This window comes from Alnus glutinosa, chromosome 1, assembly GCF_958979055.1.
Source record: "Alnus glutinosa chromosome 1, dhAlnGlut1.1, whole genome shotgun sequence".
Lineage (NCBI taxonomy): Eukaryota > Viridiplantae > Streptophyta > Magnoliopsida > Fagales > Betulaceae > Alnus > Alnus glutinosa.
Window position 1 is genome coordinate 17,862,545 of NC_084886.1, and position 18,353 is coordinate 17,880,897.

Genomic DNA, 18,353 nt, shown 5'->3' on the forward strand with positions numbered 1-18,353 from the left:
TAAATTTATTAGTCTTATTAATAAAAGGTAAATTTCATGCGTGATGCAACATTTCTCCACAGGTAGGTTGAAATTTACTATTTATTATTAAATTAGCATTGGTTAATTTAAAACAAAATTAAATTCATAGCATTAAAAATTTTTCTTGATTATTGCAACTATTTCTACTACTGCTATTCTAGAAAGCACTGTTCCAATGCTTAATGGGAACAATTTTTCTGAGTGGAAAGAAAATTTACTTTTCTATTTGGGGTGTTTAGAACTTGATTTGGCGCTCCGTATGGACGAACCACCTGCCTTCACGGATACTAGTACGCCATTAGAAGTTACGAAGCATGAGAGGTGGGAGCGATCTAATCGCCTAAGTCTCATGTTTATGAAGTCTCACATAACTAAGGGCATTAGGGGTTCTATCCCTGAATGCAATAAGGTAACAGAGTTCATGCGGGCCGTTGAGGAACAATTTGTAAGTTCCAATAAGGCATTGGCAAGCACCCTAATGAAGAAACTCTCAAGTAAAACCTTTGACATATCCAGAAGTGTGCGAGAGCACATTATGGAAATGAGAGACATGGCAGCTCAACTGAAGTCCCTAGATGTTGATATTTCCGAGTCCTTCTTAGGTCATTTCATCTTGAACTCACTCCCGACTGAGTACACTCCTTTTAAGATATCCTATAATACACATAAAGATAAACGGTCAGTGAATGAACTTCTGACCATATGTGTTCAGGAGGAAGAAATGGTAAAGCATGAGAAACCACAAAGTGTTCACATTGTGGCTACTCATGATAAGGGAAAGAGTAAAAGAGGCAAAAGTACCCCGCATCTCAAGAAAGATAACAAATTGTCAATCAAGAAAAATGACAATAAGGATACTTGTTTCTTCTGCAAGAATGGAGGGCATATGAAGAAAGATTGCCAAAAGTACAAAAGATGGCTTGAAAAGAAAGGTAATATCATATCTCTAGTATGTCATGAATATTTTTTTGTTGAAGCTCTTTGTAATACATGGTGGATTTATTCTGGTTCTACAATCCATATTGTTAATACAATGCAGGGTTTTCTCAACACAAGGAAACCGACAAGCAATGAGCAACGGGTTTATTCTGAAAATAAGTTGTTTTCTCATGTGGAAGTGGTTGAAACCTTTAGATTGATTTTGAAAACTTGTTATGTTTTAGATTTGGAAAATGTATTTTTTATTCCATGCTTCTCTAGAAACTTAATTTCGGTTTCTAAACTGGATGTTATTAGTTTTAGTTTTTGGTTTATAAACTCTACCTTTAGTATTTTTAAAGGTGAAATTTTTATTGGTGGTGGAACCAAAGTTGATGGTTTATTCAAAATTGATCTAGATCCCAACTTTGAAAACAATCATTTATCATTGCATTCTAGTGTTGGCACAAAGAGGAGCCTTGTGAATGAAAACTCCACTTTGTTATGGCACAGGAGATTGGGACATATCTCCATAGAGAGAATTAAAAGATTAGTAAATGATGGAGTCTTAAAAACTCTTGATTTTACTGATTTTGGTACTTGTGTGGATTGCATAAAGGGAAAGCAAATCAACAAGACCACTAAAGGTGCCAAAAGGAGTTCTAAGATTCTTGAAATCATACATAGAGATATTTGTTGACCTTTTCCTACTCCTTGCCTAAATGGTCAAAGATATTTTATATCTTTTATTGATGACCATACAAGGTATATGTATCTCTACTTTCTAAATGATAAGGCTGAAGCACACAATGCTTTCAAGACCTATAAGGTAGAAGAAGAGAAACAAAAGGAAAAGAAAATCAAGATCGTAAGATCTGATAGAGGCGGAGAGTACTATGGAAGGTACACATAAAATGGACAAATGATAGGTCCATTTGCGCAATTTCTTGAAGAAGAAGGCATTGTTGCTCAATACACAATGCTTGACACACCACAACAAAATGGTGTAGCATAAAGAAGAAATTACACACTTATGAACATGGTAAGGAGCATGCTTAGTAATTCTGAGTTACCTTTATTTATATGGAGTGAAGCCTTAAAAACTGTTGTGTATGTATTAAACCGGGTGCCATCCAGGGCTGTCCCTAAGACACCTTTTGAATTATGGAATGGATGGAAACCAAGTTTAAATCACTTGTACATATGAGATTGTCCTGCTGAAGTGAGGATTTTCAATCCAAATATAAAGAAGTTAGATCCAAGGACAACCAGCGGTCATTTTATTGGCTATGCAGTCAACTCCAAAGGATTTAGGTTTTATTGTCCTTCTAATAATACTAGAATTATTGAGTCTATGAATGCAAAATTCTTAGAGGATCCTGAACATAGTGGGAGTGCTTATCCCAAAAGGATTGAATTAGAGGAAGCACAAGAGTTGACTGATGCTTCTTTATCTAAAGGACGTTTGATTATGTTTAAGGAAATCCAAATAGATTGCCTTGAACCAAAATCAATTTCAAAATAATCAACTCATGAGGAACAAGTTCATATTGAACCTACTCAACCCCCTCCAAATGAGGAGGAAGTAGGATTAAGAAGATCTTCTAGAATAATTAGACCAGCAATCTCTAGTGATTATATTGTATACCTCCAAGAGTCCGATTTTGATGTTGGGCCTAAGGATGATCCAAATTCATTTTCACAAGCCATGAGTGGAGAATATTCCACATTATGGTTAAAAGCCATGAAGGAATAAATTGAATCCATGGGTAAAAATCAATTCTGGGATCTTGTTGACTTACCAGAGAAAGCTGTAACCATAGGTTGCAAATGGGTTTACAAAACCAAAATGGATGCTTCTGGTAATGTTGAACGATATAAAGCTAGACTTGTGGCCAAGGGTTTCACACAAAAGGAAGACATTGATTATCATAAAACCTTTTCTCCAGTATCCAAGAAGGATTCATTTAGGATAATCATGGCATTAGTAGCTCATTTTGATCTAGAGCTACATCAAATGGATGTGAAAACGGCTTTTCTGAATGGGAATCTTGAAGAAGAGGTTTACATGAAACAACGTGAAGGTTTTGATGATAACACTCAGAAAGCTTGCAAACTAAATAAATTTATTTATGGATTAAAACATGCCACCCGTCAATGGTATATTAAATTTCACAAAGTTATTACCTCATTTGGTTTTATTGAGAACTTTGTTGATCAATGTATATACCTTAAAGTTAGTTGGAGTAAAGTCATATTTTTAGTCCTATATGTAGATGATATTTTACTTGCAAGTAATGATTTAGGTTTGCTACATGAAACCAAACAGTTTCTTTCTCAAAATTTTGAAATGAAGGATTTGGATGAAGCATCTTGTGTCATTGGCATAAAGATTCACAGAGATAGAAAACAAAGAATATTAAAATTGTCTCAAAAGGCCTACATTGAAAAGGTTTTGGAAAGATTCAGAATGAAGAACTGTTCGGCTTCTGTAGCACCTATCATTAAAGGAGACAAATTCAGTAATGATCAATGTCCCTGAAATGCATTGGAACAGGAGCAGATGAAGAACATTCCATATGCAACTGCAATCGGCAGTCTATTGTATGCATAAGTTTGCACTAGACCTGACATTGCAATGACAGTTGGAATGTTGGGTCAATATCAAAGCAACCCAGGAATGGAACATTGGAAAACTGCAAAGAAAGTCATGCGGTATTTGCAAAGAACCAAGGACTACGATTTGACATTCAAACACATTGACTGTTTGGAGGTGGTTGGGTATTCAGATTCAGATTTTGCTAGATGTGTAGATAGTAGAAAATCTACTTCAGGGTATATCTTTTTCTTGACTGGAGGGGCTATATCCTGGAGAAGTAACAAGCAAACTATAGTTGCTACATTTACAATGGAAGCAGAATTTATTTTGTGCTATGAAGCCACTACACAAGCACTAAGGTTAAGAAATTTTGTTGGTGGTCTCAAAATTGTCGATTTTATAGCGAGACCAATCAAGATCTTCTGCGATAATCGTGCTGCCATATTCTTTTCTAAGAATAATAAAAGTGGAAGCAGAAGTGAGCATATTGACATCAAGTATCTTCGTGTGAGAGGGAACATAAAAAAAAAAAAAAAAAAAAAAAAAAAAAAAAAAAGTGCTCATTAAGCATATCAGTACTGAATTGATGATTGCAGATCCTATGACTAATTAAAGGTTTACCGGTAAAGCTGTTTAGAAGTCATGTAGAGCATATGGGACTCATTGATTCATTTCGTACCTAGTTCTTTTTGATTTGTCTATAGACATCAAGTTATTGTTAATAAAGTTTGTACACATTTGTTACATTATCCATTAGGATAAAATTAAAGTTAGACCCGAATAACTTATAAGAAGTTTATTCATAAAGTTTGATTGCCCATATAGTACTCATTTAAGGAATATTTTATATGTAATACATGGAAGGGACAACTTATTATATAAAGTTTTACCGTCATGATTCATGCATAGTATTCTTTATGTGAGTGAGAGGATTTCATGAATGGTTGGAATAAATAAAGTGATAATCATATTGAAGAACCGGACATCATAAGGAATTATATGTGTCATAAGGGTCAAGTGAGAGAATGTAAGAAATTACATATGTGTCCCTTAGACACGTTTAATTCGTTGTAACGGTTGAAACGTAAATAATTATCATAACGGTAATTATTTAATTTATTGTAACGTTTGGAATTTAAATAATTATCGTAACGATAATTATTTAATATAAAGATTGAATATGATTTATTCCACATTAAGTTATATGAAATCAAAACGGTTTAATTAAAACTGTTTTTTTATATTAATATTTTTGATTTATTCTTCTTGATGAGAGGAGAATAATCAGCTATCCAATTAATAACGAGGGTCACTAGCCTACCTATATAAAGAGCCATATGTATCCATCTATTGACACACTCATAAGCATAGGCCAAAAGAACTCTTTAAATTTTTGTCTTTTTCAGAATTCTCAGTGTTGCAAAAAAAAAAAAAAAAAAAAAAAAAAAATTCTTCGTTCTTTGTATCACTTGACCAAAAATATGGTTAGAAGTATTTATAATTCCACTACTTATTTAATTTAATAAGCATTTTATTTATATATATTATGCTTACAAATTACCCAGCGAGTTACTTTTACTCTTCATAAATCAGATAACAATACAGTCGAAAGGCATATCTATTTTTTTTTTTTCTTTCCTGACAATCATTAACCAGGGCAGCTCAAACTCCTCGATCGTAATGCTCCCGTACGTAGGCGACTCCCTCAACTGTATCAAACACTAAACAAACATATAGGCCCTGTTTAGAAACCCCCTTCCCCTTCCCCTCCCCTGCCTTTCTCCCTGTCGGTACTGTTCATGTCAGTACGAATGTTGAACTTTTGAAAAAACTCACTTCCTCATTACATTTCATTTTCCTATTTTACCCTTCTGCAACACGCTGAAAATTTTTTCCCCCTGTCATACTGCTCGGCATTTCTCTCCAAAATTTCACTTCCCTCCAAACCCAGCCAGAAGGCAGAAAAGCGACCCTTTCTCACTCTCCCTCTACGGTACGGTTAGCTTGGAGCCCTGGACTATTCAACGCATCCAAAGCTGGAACTGTTATTTTACCGAGATGAAAAAATTCCACAACCGAATCGCTTTCTCCAGATCTCACACAGAACGTGCAGGTGTTAATTTTCATTTTAACCCTTCTCTTTTCTTCTCCAATCTTGCAATCCGCAACGCTTGCACAGTGTGTAGACTGTGAAACCCCAAAAATTCCTGCAAGCCTAAGTAATAGACTGAGCGAACGTAGAGGGACTTTTTGTCAAAGCGCCTCTCCCCAAACCTCTCACACCACTGAGAAATCTATCTCCATCAATATGCAGTTCTTCCTTGACGGGCGATTTGCATCTATAATACCCATCTATCTCCTACATTTACACCTCAACTACCCTACGATTCGCACCCAGGAACCATACGATACGTTCCATCCGTTTTTCCCACTTTCAGTCTTTTCAATTTACTCCCTCATTATACCAGTTTGACATCAGTTGCCTATAAATGGATATACGGTCTTCCACACGGCAACAGCAGCTCTTAAACCAGTTGGTGTATAGTGGGTCCAATAGAGCAAAATCTGCACGGGGAAGCAGCTGCTTGGCCTTCAGTCGTGCATGCCCGGCCGGAGGGTCGACGATTTTTGCAGTGACGGGCCCCAGTACCAGATCACGTTCACAGGTGTGTTTTTTTTTTTTTTTTTTTTGTTTCCCTTTTACAGATTTTTCAATTTGGGTGATTTTGATGCCAACTCTTGATAAATGTAGTTTGCCTTTGATCATTTTGATTTGGGTTTTGTCTGGTTGGAAGGAAAATAGGGAAAGGTGAAAATAAATTTCAAGAAATTTACGTTTCTTTTCTACTCATTCAATACTGTTCACGCTACTGAATGATTTGCTTTAGCTGAGCCAATGGTCATTCTGTTGAGTTACGTAGGAGTTATATATATGCAATTTGTTTAATAGTTTGCCAAGCTTTTTGAATATCTTTGTAGTGTTCATGTAAATTTCTAGCTACCTAGGCACCTCTTTTACATCAAACAAAGAAAAAAATGGTTCCGTTGCAATTGATCAAGCATAGAAACAAATAAGGAATTCAACTTTTATTTCAGTTTCAGTCACATCATTGAGCATACTAATTTAACACATATATCCATTAGAATATTGGATATTCTTTTGATTAAACCCTTAACCCTTATAATCTTAAATTATAAGAATGCTTGTCTTTCAAGAAGTACAAGATTTGACCCTTATAATAAACCTTTTGCTGCATGTTTAAATTGGTAAAATTGCTTAGAGTGCACTTCTTTGTTTAAGAAGTGCACTGAGAAGAGACATGACCAACTGTGGTCTTTTCACCCATTTCCTTCTTTGAGAACTTTACTCCCACTTTTTCATTTTGTTTTTGTCGATTGGCTAAACTACAGAATTTGTATCTGTGTTGTCTGTTGGTTATACCTACTACAATTTACGACAATGATTTTGTCAAAGTTTATCATGATTCACGGTTTTTGACAAACCATTGACTAGAACACTAAACTATACGGCCTATGGTCCATTCTAACATAAACCGTTGAAAACACAATTCATGTTCCAAGACAATAATATGATCCTTCCAATTCAAAAATCAAGCATGGACCAAAAATCCGACCTTTTGTCATTGAATACTTTTGCCTTTGATTATAAATTTGTGAAAAAAGACAAAATGTCATTTAGTATAGGCTAGCAAGGAACCATTTGTTGAATGAGGAACTGAAATATGGTTAATCAAGGTGCATTTATTCTAAATTTGAGCCAGAGGAGCACGCTATTTTTATAATGGGCTGCAATTTCAGTAAGATTAGGAGGTGGTTGGACATCTATGCAGAAATTGATTCAGCACATTGCTTTGAACACCAAATCTCAACAAACAGGCAGGAAATTTATACACAGAGGAATATACCATAATCATTAAAAGAGCTCAAGCCAAAGAATACATGGACCTCCCAATGGAATCCTCTGTTCGGTTTCCAGGGTGTCCAAGTCATAATAACATATATAAAGTCCCTATGACATGCCAAAATTTTTATTCATATATTCATTTATTGTTGATCTTTATATATTCATATATTCATTTATTGTTGATCATTTATGAATTTGTATTCTTTATGGGATGGTTATATGTACCTTTTTAAAATATATATTCATTTATTGTCGATCTTTTATATAAATGAAAGATTAGCTAGTGAAGCAATAATTAAAATGAACTGAATTATGTTGAAGTTCGATTAGCTTGAATTTTTAACGAATCATGTTCTTTGATTTGCAATAATCGTGTTCTTCAAATTTTTTTGTGACTATTCACTCCAGCGCCCGCGATACTTCCTACGACCACGTGCGACAATTAGAAAGGTATGATGCTGTTCAAAATTTCAACGATTGATCGTCTATTTTAAACTTCGTGATGTGTTTTTATGTCATTTATATTCCTCAACATGTATCGAGTATAAAATTGGATCGTTATGCATATGAAACATTTTCATAGATGTCATACATTAATGCTCCACGTAAGTCCCCAAGGAAGCATCCTGGACCAGCCCCATCCACCACACAGTCGAAACCCCGTAAAATAAAATGGACCGAAGAGCATCAGTTGACATTAGTTTATGAACTGTTGGATCTGGCAACACAAGGTGTGAGACAATCATTCAAGGGCCATTTCGCTAACATTACTGCTAATTTGAACAAACGTGTCGAGGGGGATGGCGTCCAGTACAGTCAGGACCAGTTGTCAAAGAAGATAGAGAAGTTGAGAGAAAACTGGAAGAACTTCACTGACCTCCTTACTGGCCACATTGCAACTGGAGCGGGTTGGAACGAGGTGGACAACACGGTTGCGCTAGATGAGCGTCAATGGGAACAACTGAAAACGGTAAGTCTCTCAATATCATTTGTACAATTATTCTATGAATTTGACGAATACTATTCATCCCCTAACAGATTCACAATGTCTTGCAGCAACACGGCACAAAGAAATATTACAAATTCAGGAATGGCGCACCGGCGAACTACTCCCTATTGAACAACATCTTTGGAGGGACAACTGCAACCGGTCGGTATAGACATGCTAGCACACGGTCCCCCCCGGAAAGTTTGGAGAACGACGACATTGCATGCGTCGACCTTAACCTCACACTGGCCATAATCGACCTCACCGAACCCCAACTTCCTCCCCCACGGACTCACAAGAGGAAGGGTAAGCGGGTTGCGTCCCCGACAAACCATTCGCCACACAGTAGCAAAAGGTCGTCGAAAGGAGAGGCGGTTATGCATGACCTCAATCAAGAATTCTACAAAATCGCAGATCATATTGAGCGTACGCTTATCAAGACCGATACCATTGGATCTGTTGGGAATGCAGGTTGTAGCACCGGGCGTGGACGAGATTGGCTCCTTGACGCAGTTGCCATAATAGACACATTGGCCCCTGAGTTTGGATTGGATGCCCATCAACAATGTAAGGCGTGTGAAGCCATGACCATCAACAATTACGCGAAGCTTTTTGTAGCGATGCCAGTTGCTTGCCAAAGAGATTGGATGATGAGCTTTGTTCGGGGCGATGACAATTGAACCTTGATTATGTTTCGTTGTTTGCATTTCACAGTGACATTTTATGACTTTTAAAGTTGTTTGTAGTTTGGATATGTTATGACTTATTCTCTTGGTAATGTAGTGATATTTTCGACTTTATGATATTTATCTAGCGTATTTATTCCTATTTAGTTATATTAATTAGTTGTTAGTATCCTCATGTAGGTGATACTTTTTTATCCGATTAATTGACATGGATGACCCTGGTCCATCGAGCTTGAACTTCAACGCTGTAAACTGGGCAGATAATAATATGGATGATGAACCCAATTTGGATAACATGGATGACGATGAAGATGAGAACGATGGGCTAAGGTACACGCAAGAGGTCCTTCAAGAGTTAGAGAACTCATTTCATAGACTGTTCAATGTGCTCCAAGAATTGAATTATACGATACAACACATGGACCGAGTTGTGCGCATTCCGCAACGCATGTCTTCCTTGACGGGCGCAATGTGGATCCATTGGGTTTTGAGCAATCCTAACCCGAATACATGCTATGAGCGCTTCAGAATGTTTCCCCCCACATTCATGAAACTATGTTGTACCTTGAAACATAATGGTTATCTCGGAAGTAGCCGCTATGTTAAAATCACTGAGCAAGTAGCAGCCTTTTGCCTAATAGTTGCACAAGCATAGTCACAGAGGACGGTGTGTGACAGGCTACAGCGATCAACTGCCACAATTAGCAAATATTGTCATCGCGTATGCAAGGCACTTTGCAGGTTGGGAAAGACGATTATACAACCTTGTAGCACGGAGATTCCTCATCCTTATGTCGCCCATAATTTGCGATATTACCCGTGGTTTAAGGTTAGTAGATTTTATTATGTTTGTTTGTCATTTATATTCAAATTTTAACCATTATCCAATTTCAGTGTTGTATAGGTGCTATCGATGGCACACATCTGATGGCGCGCGTGACGAATCACAATGATGTCCCTTTTCGAGGCAAAAGCTCAACCCCGACACAAAATGTGATGTGCGTGACAAACTTCGACCTTTGTTTCACGTTTGTCTGCAGTGGTTGGGAGGGTAGCGCACACGACGCTAGAATTTTCACTGAGACAATAAATGATCCAACCATGAACTTCCCAACACCAGACGAAGGTACTGTTACTACAACAAGTGTCTTTACGAGGATAGAGGTTTACTTTGTAGATAACAGTATGCTTACAATAAATGAAAAAACATGTATTTTGTAGGATATTATTATTTAGTGGATTCAGCTTATGGTTGCTACAAGGGGTTCCTGCCTCCATATCGAAACGAAAGATACCACTTGGAAACCTTTCGCCAGGGCCGACCCCAACCCAGGACTGATAAAGAGTTGTTTAATTACCGACACTCTTCACTGCGATCGACGGTGGAGCGGACATTTGGGATTTTGAAGAATCGGTTCCCAATTTTGGAAAATATGCCCCCGTACGAGGTACCGGACCAACGATTACTTGTGATTGCGTGTTGTACTATACACAACTTCATCCGCAAGGACTGTGGGGATATTGATCCATTATTCAGACACGCTCTACAACAACTATACGGCGAAGCTTGGATCGATGTATCACAGCGGGTTAATATGCCAGGTGAAACGCATGTAACACCTGGACTACGACCAGATCAATCACAGTCAAGTGCAAGGTACATGGGGGCATATCGGAATACAATGAAAAATAGCATGTGGGAGTGGAACAATGCGACATGAACGTCAACAAGATCAAAGGTTGGGTATTAGGTGATCTTCTATGTTTGGTTGTACTTTTATGACAAGTAATTTGGTTGTAATTGTTTTAATGACTTAGTTATCCGATATGTTAAGTTGTACTGGATTAGAGACGGGTATGGTATTTTTTCAATGATATTTAGCTTAAATTATGCATATGTTCATAAACGAAAGTTTGTTTAATTTTATTTTTCATAGTATTAAATACACGAAGTCTGTTTGTGTCAATATATGTCCAAAATGCTTTATTTTTAATAACACCATGACAAGAAGAAGTACATAACATTCAAAATACAGAGGTGCTCAATTTGGTTCATATATAGATATAACATTCAAAATGAAAACACACAACTAAGCTGCATCCATAATTGTTATTTTAACATTAACGTAGTACTTCTAGTTTCACTGTAACCACTAACATAAAATACTAAAAGCAAAAAGGCAACTAACAATGCAGCCTTTAACATCATCCAAGTTGTATTTTGACCCAACCCAAACTCCCGCCGTAGTTTATGATAATGCTTTTTGCATTTTTTTTCTAATCATTGCATCAACTTTGTCATTTTAACCCAACTCTAAGTCCCGCCGCAGTTTCTCATAATGTTGATTGCACTTTTCTTCAATGAATGCATCGAGCCCGTCATTATCAGCAACCCTTTTGTCCTCCAGTTCTTTCAGGTATTTCGCCATACCCTTCTCATAAGGTGACATTTCCTTATCAGCCCATACGAAAAAATCACAGTCCCCGGCCTTCTGCATGGAAAGAGAACAAAAATGTCATAACATAATGGATGAGGGCATATAACACAAAGTTAATCTCAGAAATTACCTTGTACTTAAGACATCCGTACCACTTTTTACCGGGATTGCTCGAGGTCCAAGAGTACCTTATTCGTGCAGGAACTCTACATTTACATAACGGATGACCACTTGAGAAGTCGCTACTCGTAGACATATTTACGCGTGCCTACATCAGGTGGATGTCGAGAAAATTAAAATCGAACAAATATTAAGATAAAATATTAAAACTAAAATAAATAAATAACATACACAAAAGAATAAAAAATGTGAGAGAAAACCACTTTAATGTTTTCCAATCTAATTGGGTTTTTTTGAATATAATATACACCTAGGTAAGTTTGATATTGAATTTTATGACCGTTTGAAAAAATCAAACCCCCCCTATTCCGATAGTTGCATTCGTACGTAAGACTTAAATTGATTAAAATGGAAAAAGAAATTTAAATAGATATTTTTTATTGGTATTGGAACAACTACTTTTACATTGAATTTCATCCAGAGAATCCAGCTCATCAAAAATCACAACTTAAATGTGAAATGAAGTTGGTAAATAGAAGCAAAGCAATGGCTTGAGGTAGAATAGTTTGGGTTGTTGTCGTACTCCTTAACTTTAGGGTTCTCTTAATTTTTTTTTGTTTTTATTTTTTTGTAAACTAGTTTATGGTAGGTATGAGTGAGGGTTAGGGTTATATACATCTCCCTCTATAATTACGAAGAAAAAAAAATGGTTAAAAAAAATAAATATAAAGACAAAGGTCAAAGATTGATATGAAGCTGTCAACAGTGGGTTTGAGTCGGTTGGATCATGAAGGTATCTATCATTCCCTCTCGTATCGTTCTTCTTGTTCTTCTTTATTAATTTTAGTATACAGATATTTGAAGTATTTTATGTCATTTTCATGCTACTGTTTTTTCTTCCTACTGTTAGTACTTTTTTATTGTTAAGTTTTGTTTAACATTTTGTCATTTGAGAAGGAGAGAAGAAGTGCCTAAATTTAGAGCTATGCCATGCATGTGCTGGACCACTAGTGTCCCTACCAAAGCCGGGGACCAATTTGTTTTTATTATACATGAAATCTAACGTAGTAGTAGTAGTAGTATTTAAGGAGATGAACTGAAATGTGAAATTATACTAATTGAGCTCTATCTGTATATCAAACTCTTCAACTGTTCTCTACTTCAAATAAATATTAAATTTTTATTAACTTTTCAACCAACCAACATTTCACTCTTCTATAATAGAATCCCATGTTAGAGCATCATTATCAACCTCTCCAAAATTTCACCCAAATTAAATCTTAATCCAAACAATGTACTTTTTTGATTTTATCCATCACTCTAAATATTTCTCTAATTTAATTAAACATTTCATTTACTAGTTTTTACAATAACCACAATAATTATCATCAACATAATAATCACACAAAACCATCTCATATTCAGTACAGGAAAGCAGCGCAATGCCCAAAACTCAAACAGGGGTTTATATGAGAGTGCAAACACTAAGGCTACTGACAACCGAAAAACAGGGGGAAATTTCAAACAGAAACATCAGAAAATCCTACCCAAAGCTCATTCGGTTTTCTTCTCAAATAACGCCAAAACTATTATTTACCCGAAAACTCCCGAAAACCCTCAAGAACCCAGAAAGTTTTCCCATACTCCTACAGCTTCTATCAGAGAATTTCTACCCAGAAATTCAGTACCCATCAACAGGAAATCAAAACCTGATTATGTTGTAACCCAAAAATTGAATCCCCATTGTTTGGGCTCCGGGAAAACGCAGTCCCCAACCATTTTCTAGAATCCTTTGTTCTCCACCGAATTAAATAAAAATAAAAAACCCATTTATCGAAAGAAGAAGAAAAAGAAAACCACTTCACGAAGAGTAGGCTTACCGTCTGGGTTTCGCTTACGTTAGATTTGCAAGAGGAGGTTTGTGGAGTCGGGACTGGGCTTACCGACCGATCGCTAACCGTACCGTAGAGGGAGAGTGAGCCCCAGTACCAGATCGCTTTTCTGCCTTCTGGCTAGAGGGAGAGTGAGAGAGAGAGAGAGAGGGTCGCTTTTCTGCCTTCTGGGCTGGGTTTGGAGGGAAGTGAATGGGGAGAGAGAGGGAAGTGAAATTTTGGAGAGAAATGCCGAGCAGTATGACAGGGGGAAAAAATTTTTAGCGTGTTGCAGAAGGATAAAATAGGAAAATGAAATGTAATGAGGAAGTGAGTTTTTTCAAAAGTTCAACATTCGTACTGACATGAACAGTACCAACAGGGAGAAAGGCAGGGGAGGGGAAGGGGAAGGGGGTTTCTAAACAGGGCCATAGTTATACAATCTCTCCTACAGACCCAGTATGGTGCACCATAAACTAAATTCGGATTGACTATAAAACATAGTTTATTATTCACAGGTGAAAATATAAAATTTAAATCCACGACTTAGTGAGTTTTGTTTTAGGAAGTGAAAGACGCATTGTTGTTAATTATCAAATTAAACTTGCACTATAAGAAGACATTGCTTACACTCAATAGAGAAGTTTTTACATTATTTTATTGTGGTAAGCTCATGATTTAGACTGAAAATATATTGTTTATTCAATGTCCTAATACATAATTCCAAGAGAAATATATTTAATTCATAACAATAAAGCAAGATTACCTTTTGTACCACGTCAAGCACAGAAACTCATGTACTAATTAATTACTTATTCGGATTTAAAATGAATACCTTGCATAGGGTTCAAGACCAACTTGGAATCGTGTCATATTTCTTGCCCACTGCACCACATGCAAAGAGAGACAGAGACAGAGAGAGAGAGAGAGAGAGAGAGAGAGAGAGAGAGAGAGCAAACAAGCAAACCGATACAACTGAAGCTGGATTTCCAAGTGGAAAGCATGCAAAGAAGAAAGAGGCCAAGTGGGATATCCTTCTTGTCGACCAACTATTGCCAATTTTTTCCTGCCTCGTGCAGCTCAAAAAATCAGAAGTAAAAAATTACTTCTAGCTTCATCTCTTTTACCAGTTTACCCCTTATTTTAGGTCCAAATTTCAACTCTCCAAAAGAAATATATGCGTAGTGTTTCATACACAAATCATATATATATACTATTTTTATTTTATTGTTCTTCTTTTATTTTAATTTATTTTTTGTTTTATTTGATATTGTCAATTCACCATTAACTTATTTATTTTTTTAATAAAAATAGATTGACAACGTCACGATAATTAGGGGAGAAGGGAAATAAACTCAATCACCGTTTATGTTATTTTACTGAGATATGATACGTTTCCACCCAAGACACAACTGCTGACCACATTTGCTCACGTGATAATTTTTACTTTTATTTTAATTTTTTTTTAAAAAAATAAAAAAAAAAACACTAAATTGAGCTAGGAAATCACCTTACTACACAGGTAAAGTGGTCAAAAATTATTTTCAGGAGTGACAAAAGATCATATCTCTACTATGGTTACCTTAAACGGAGGTGAAGGGTTTCTATTTATAAATGAAATCTGTTACAAAAGATTGCTATGAAATACAAATTCTGTTTGAAATATACGATAATCGAGATCAGATAACAAGATCAGATAATCTTGGCTGAGAGATCGAGCTAGCTGTTGCAGTGTTTGAATCCAACTGAGATTGGTTTGAATTATTTGTTGCAGATATTTCTCTGACATATATATATATATATATATATATATATATATATATATATATATATATATATATAACAAGTGTGGACATCCAAATAAACCTTAGGAGAAACCAACAATATATATATAGACGAAGCTAAAGTAGTTTTCATGGGAGTTTCTCTTGGCCTCGTAAACATCGATCATATAATTATGAGAAAGAGACTTCCAAATATTTATTGATACCACGCATTCATACCACGCATTCAGACTTACCCCTCATGATTCGACAAGAGAAATGCTAGAGCATCTTCTGGTGTTCTCCTAGTGTTATTCTGGAATGGCATAGATGTAATTAAAGTCCTTTTAGATGGCATAGTTGTAATTTTTTAATTAAAAAAATTACATCTATGCCATTCCAGAAGAACACTAGGAGAACACAAGAAGATACTCTAGCATTCCTCGATTCGACAAAGAGATTGGAATATCCGTCGTGTACTTGCATGCTCTCATCCACAAGCAAAAATGGGTTCATTTGGTAAAAAGCTTAAAATTTTGTTATGAAAAAAACTCAAAACTGCATTTTGGAGAAGCTTGAAAATAAAGTTTTTTCTATAGACAAAATCTATATTTCCCAATGAATCTCAAACACGCTCTTAGTGTCATCACTAGTCAGCGCTAATAACTTCTCGGTTTCTGATCATTTGGATTAAAATGTAATTATAATAACTTCCTATATCTTTTTATAAAATTATTTATCCTTTAAATTCCCTGTTACTCTTAAGTTTGAATATATATATATATATATTTTTTTTTTTTTCAAATTTAAATTTCGAGCTTGACTAATTAAGCAATTAATATAAAAAAGCTATTGAAGCTTTTTTTATTAAATCCAAAGACTAAGGTTGGTTTCTTAAAGTTTATAATGCTTTTAAATTTATATATATTGGTTGTTGTTTCTGTAAATTTGCGTCATTAATAGATTCACTATTCGTATTCGAATTTGATTGTTATGGACAAGTAGCAAGATCTAATCCTTCACAAGCCGACCTATTTTTATTTTATTTTTAGCTGCAGTACAAATTACAATACAATAACAACGAAAAAGACTCATTAGAAACCAAAAATATGTTATTACAACATGTACAATCACAAGGTCTAATTTGAATTTAATTTTCTTGACTCATCGATCTAAACATATTTTAAAAAATTATGTAAGAAGGATTTTTGTTTTTCATCCACACAAGAAGAAAAATATTTTATTTTATTTTATTTATTAAATTACCCTCAACACACAGTTTCTGCTTAGAAAACATTATGTCTTGTGATAGTATAATGGGAAAAGTACACATAACCCCCTCAAACTACCACTCAATTGTCAATGTACCCCCTAAACTACCAATTGTGTCAATCTCCCCCCTTAAACTACCGGAAAATGTCAATGTTCCCCTAAGACCAACAAAAAGACAAAAATGACCCTAATTTTTTTTGAATAAGACAAAAATGTCCTCATAAATTCAAAAAAAATTAAAACTAAAACTAAAAAACTTAAAAAAATTAAAAATTAAAAATTAAATTAAATTAAATAAAAAAAAAAACGAAAAAAAAATATTTTTTTAAAAAAAAGAACAAATTTTTTAATTTTTTTTTTAAAAAGTAAACAAAAAATAACTGATTTTTTTTAAAAAAAAAAAAAAAACAAAAGAAAAAAATAAAAAAGAAAAACCAGTTTTTATTAAATTAAAAAACGAAAAATACAAATTTTTTTAAACAAAAAATAACTGAAATTTATTTATTTAAAAAAAAAAACAAATGAAAAAAAAAAACCAGTTTTAATTAAATTAAAAAACGAAAAAGAACAATTTTTTTTAAAGAAAAAAAAACGAAAAAACAAAAAATAACTGAAATTTATTTATTTATTTTTTAAAAAAAATAAAACAAATGAAAAAAAAACCAGTTTTTATTTAATTAAAAAATAGAAAAAGAACAATTTTTTTTAAAAAAAAAAAAAAAAAGAAAAAAAAAACTGAAAATTATTATTTAAAAAAAATAATAAAAAACAGTTTTAATTTTTAATTTTTTTGTTGGAATAATTTTTTGTTATTTTATATTTTTTTAATAATTTTTTTTTAGTTTTTATTTTATTTTAATAATTTTATGAAGGGCATTTTTGTCATTAGGGGGACATTGACATTTTCTGGTAGTTTAAGGGGGGAGATTGACACAATTGGTAGTTTGGGGGGTACATTGACAATGATGTGGTAATTTGAGGGGGTTATGTGTACTTTTCCCTAGTATAATATATCTGATCCTCTTAAATTATCTGTTCGAATTTGAGAGATTTTTGAATAGGTGATTATGAGAGACTACTTATAAAACCTACCTGACCGGATAGGTGATTTAGAAGCCTAAATTTTATTTAGTCAGGTGGATCCTATACGTGACATCTCACAATCACATTCCAGAATTCTCTTAAATTCGAACAATCACATCCTCGTAGATACACGGCCAGGGGATGAAGCTACATAGTAGCTTGGGGGCCAAAGCCACCATTTTTTTTTTGCCCTCTAATTTTTATTTATTGATAAGTTTTGCCCTCCCAAATTTTAAATGTTAACTTGGCCCTATATCTAGGCTTGACAATTTTGATACGATCCGCGAATCCGGTACGAACACGACACGAATATATAGGATTTGGGTTTATGCTATAACTCGTTTATGACCCATCAACCCGTTTATGACCCACTAACCTGTTTATGACACGTTTATGACCTATCAACCTGTTTATGATATATTTATGATGCGTTAATGTCACATTTTTTATCAAATTAGCTAAACGAGTTGATACGCCAACCAAATAGGCCGACAGGATAACCTAAATTGTCAAGCCGACCTTAATCATACACCAACGTACAACGTACAATAAATTGGCAAGGGTGAACTTGTAGTTCGACAAGGAAAGCAATGGCATTTTTGTAGAATATATATATATATATATATATATTACGTGTAAATAGTGGCTCTCATTTCCTTTTCGCTTATA

The 18,353-nt window shown here is 34.7% G+C and overlaps 1 protein-coding gene and 1 long non-coding RNA gene across 2 annotated transcripts; one reads left to right on the forward strand and one right to left on the reverse strand.

The window, feature by feature from the left end:
- The first annotated feature begins 280 nt into the window (after positions 1-280).
- Positions 281-1,095, forward strand: LOC133881038 (uncharacterized). The gene is made up of 2 exons (XM_062320027.1): positions 281-953; positions 1,061-1,095. The coding sequence occupies exons 1-2, from the start codon at positions 281-283 to the stop codon at positions 1,093-1,095; spliced, it is 708 nt and encodes a 235-aa protein (XP_062176011.1).
- A 10,198-nt stretch (positions 1,096-11,293) lies between these two features.
- LOC133867961 (uncharacterized) lies at positions 11,294-13,940 on the reverse strand. The gene is made up of 3 exons (XR_009900247.1): positions 13,576-13,940; positions 11,706-11,843; positions 11,294-11,629 (listed from the first exon to the last, which is right to left on the reverse strand). It is a non-coding gene; the product is annotated as an uncharacterized LOC133867961 (long non-coding RNA).
- Positions 13,941-18,353: the final 4,413 nt, after the last annotated feature.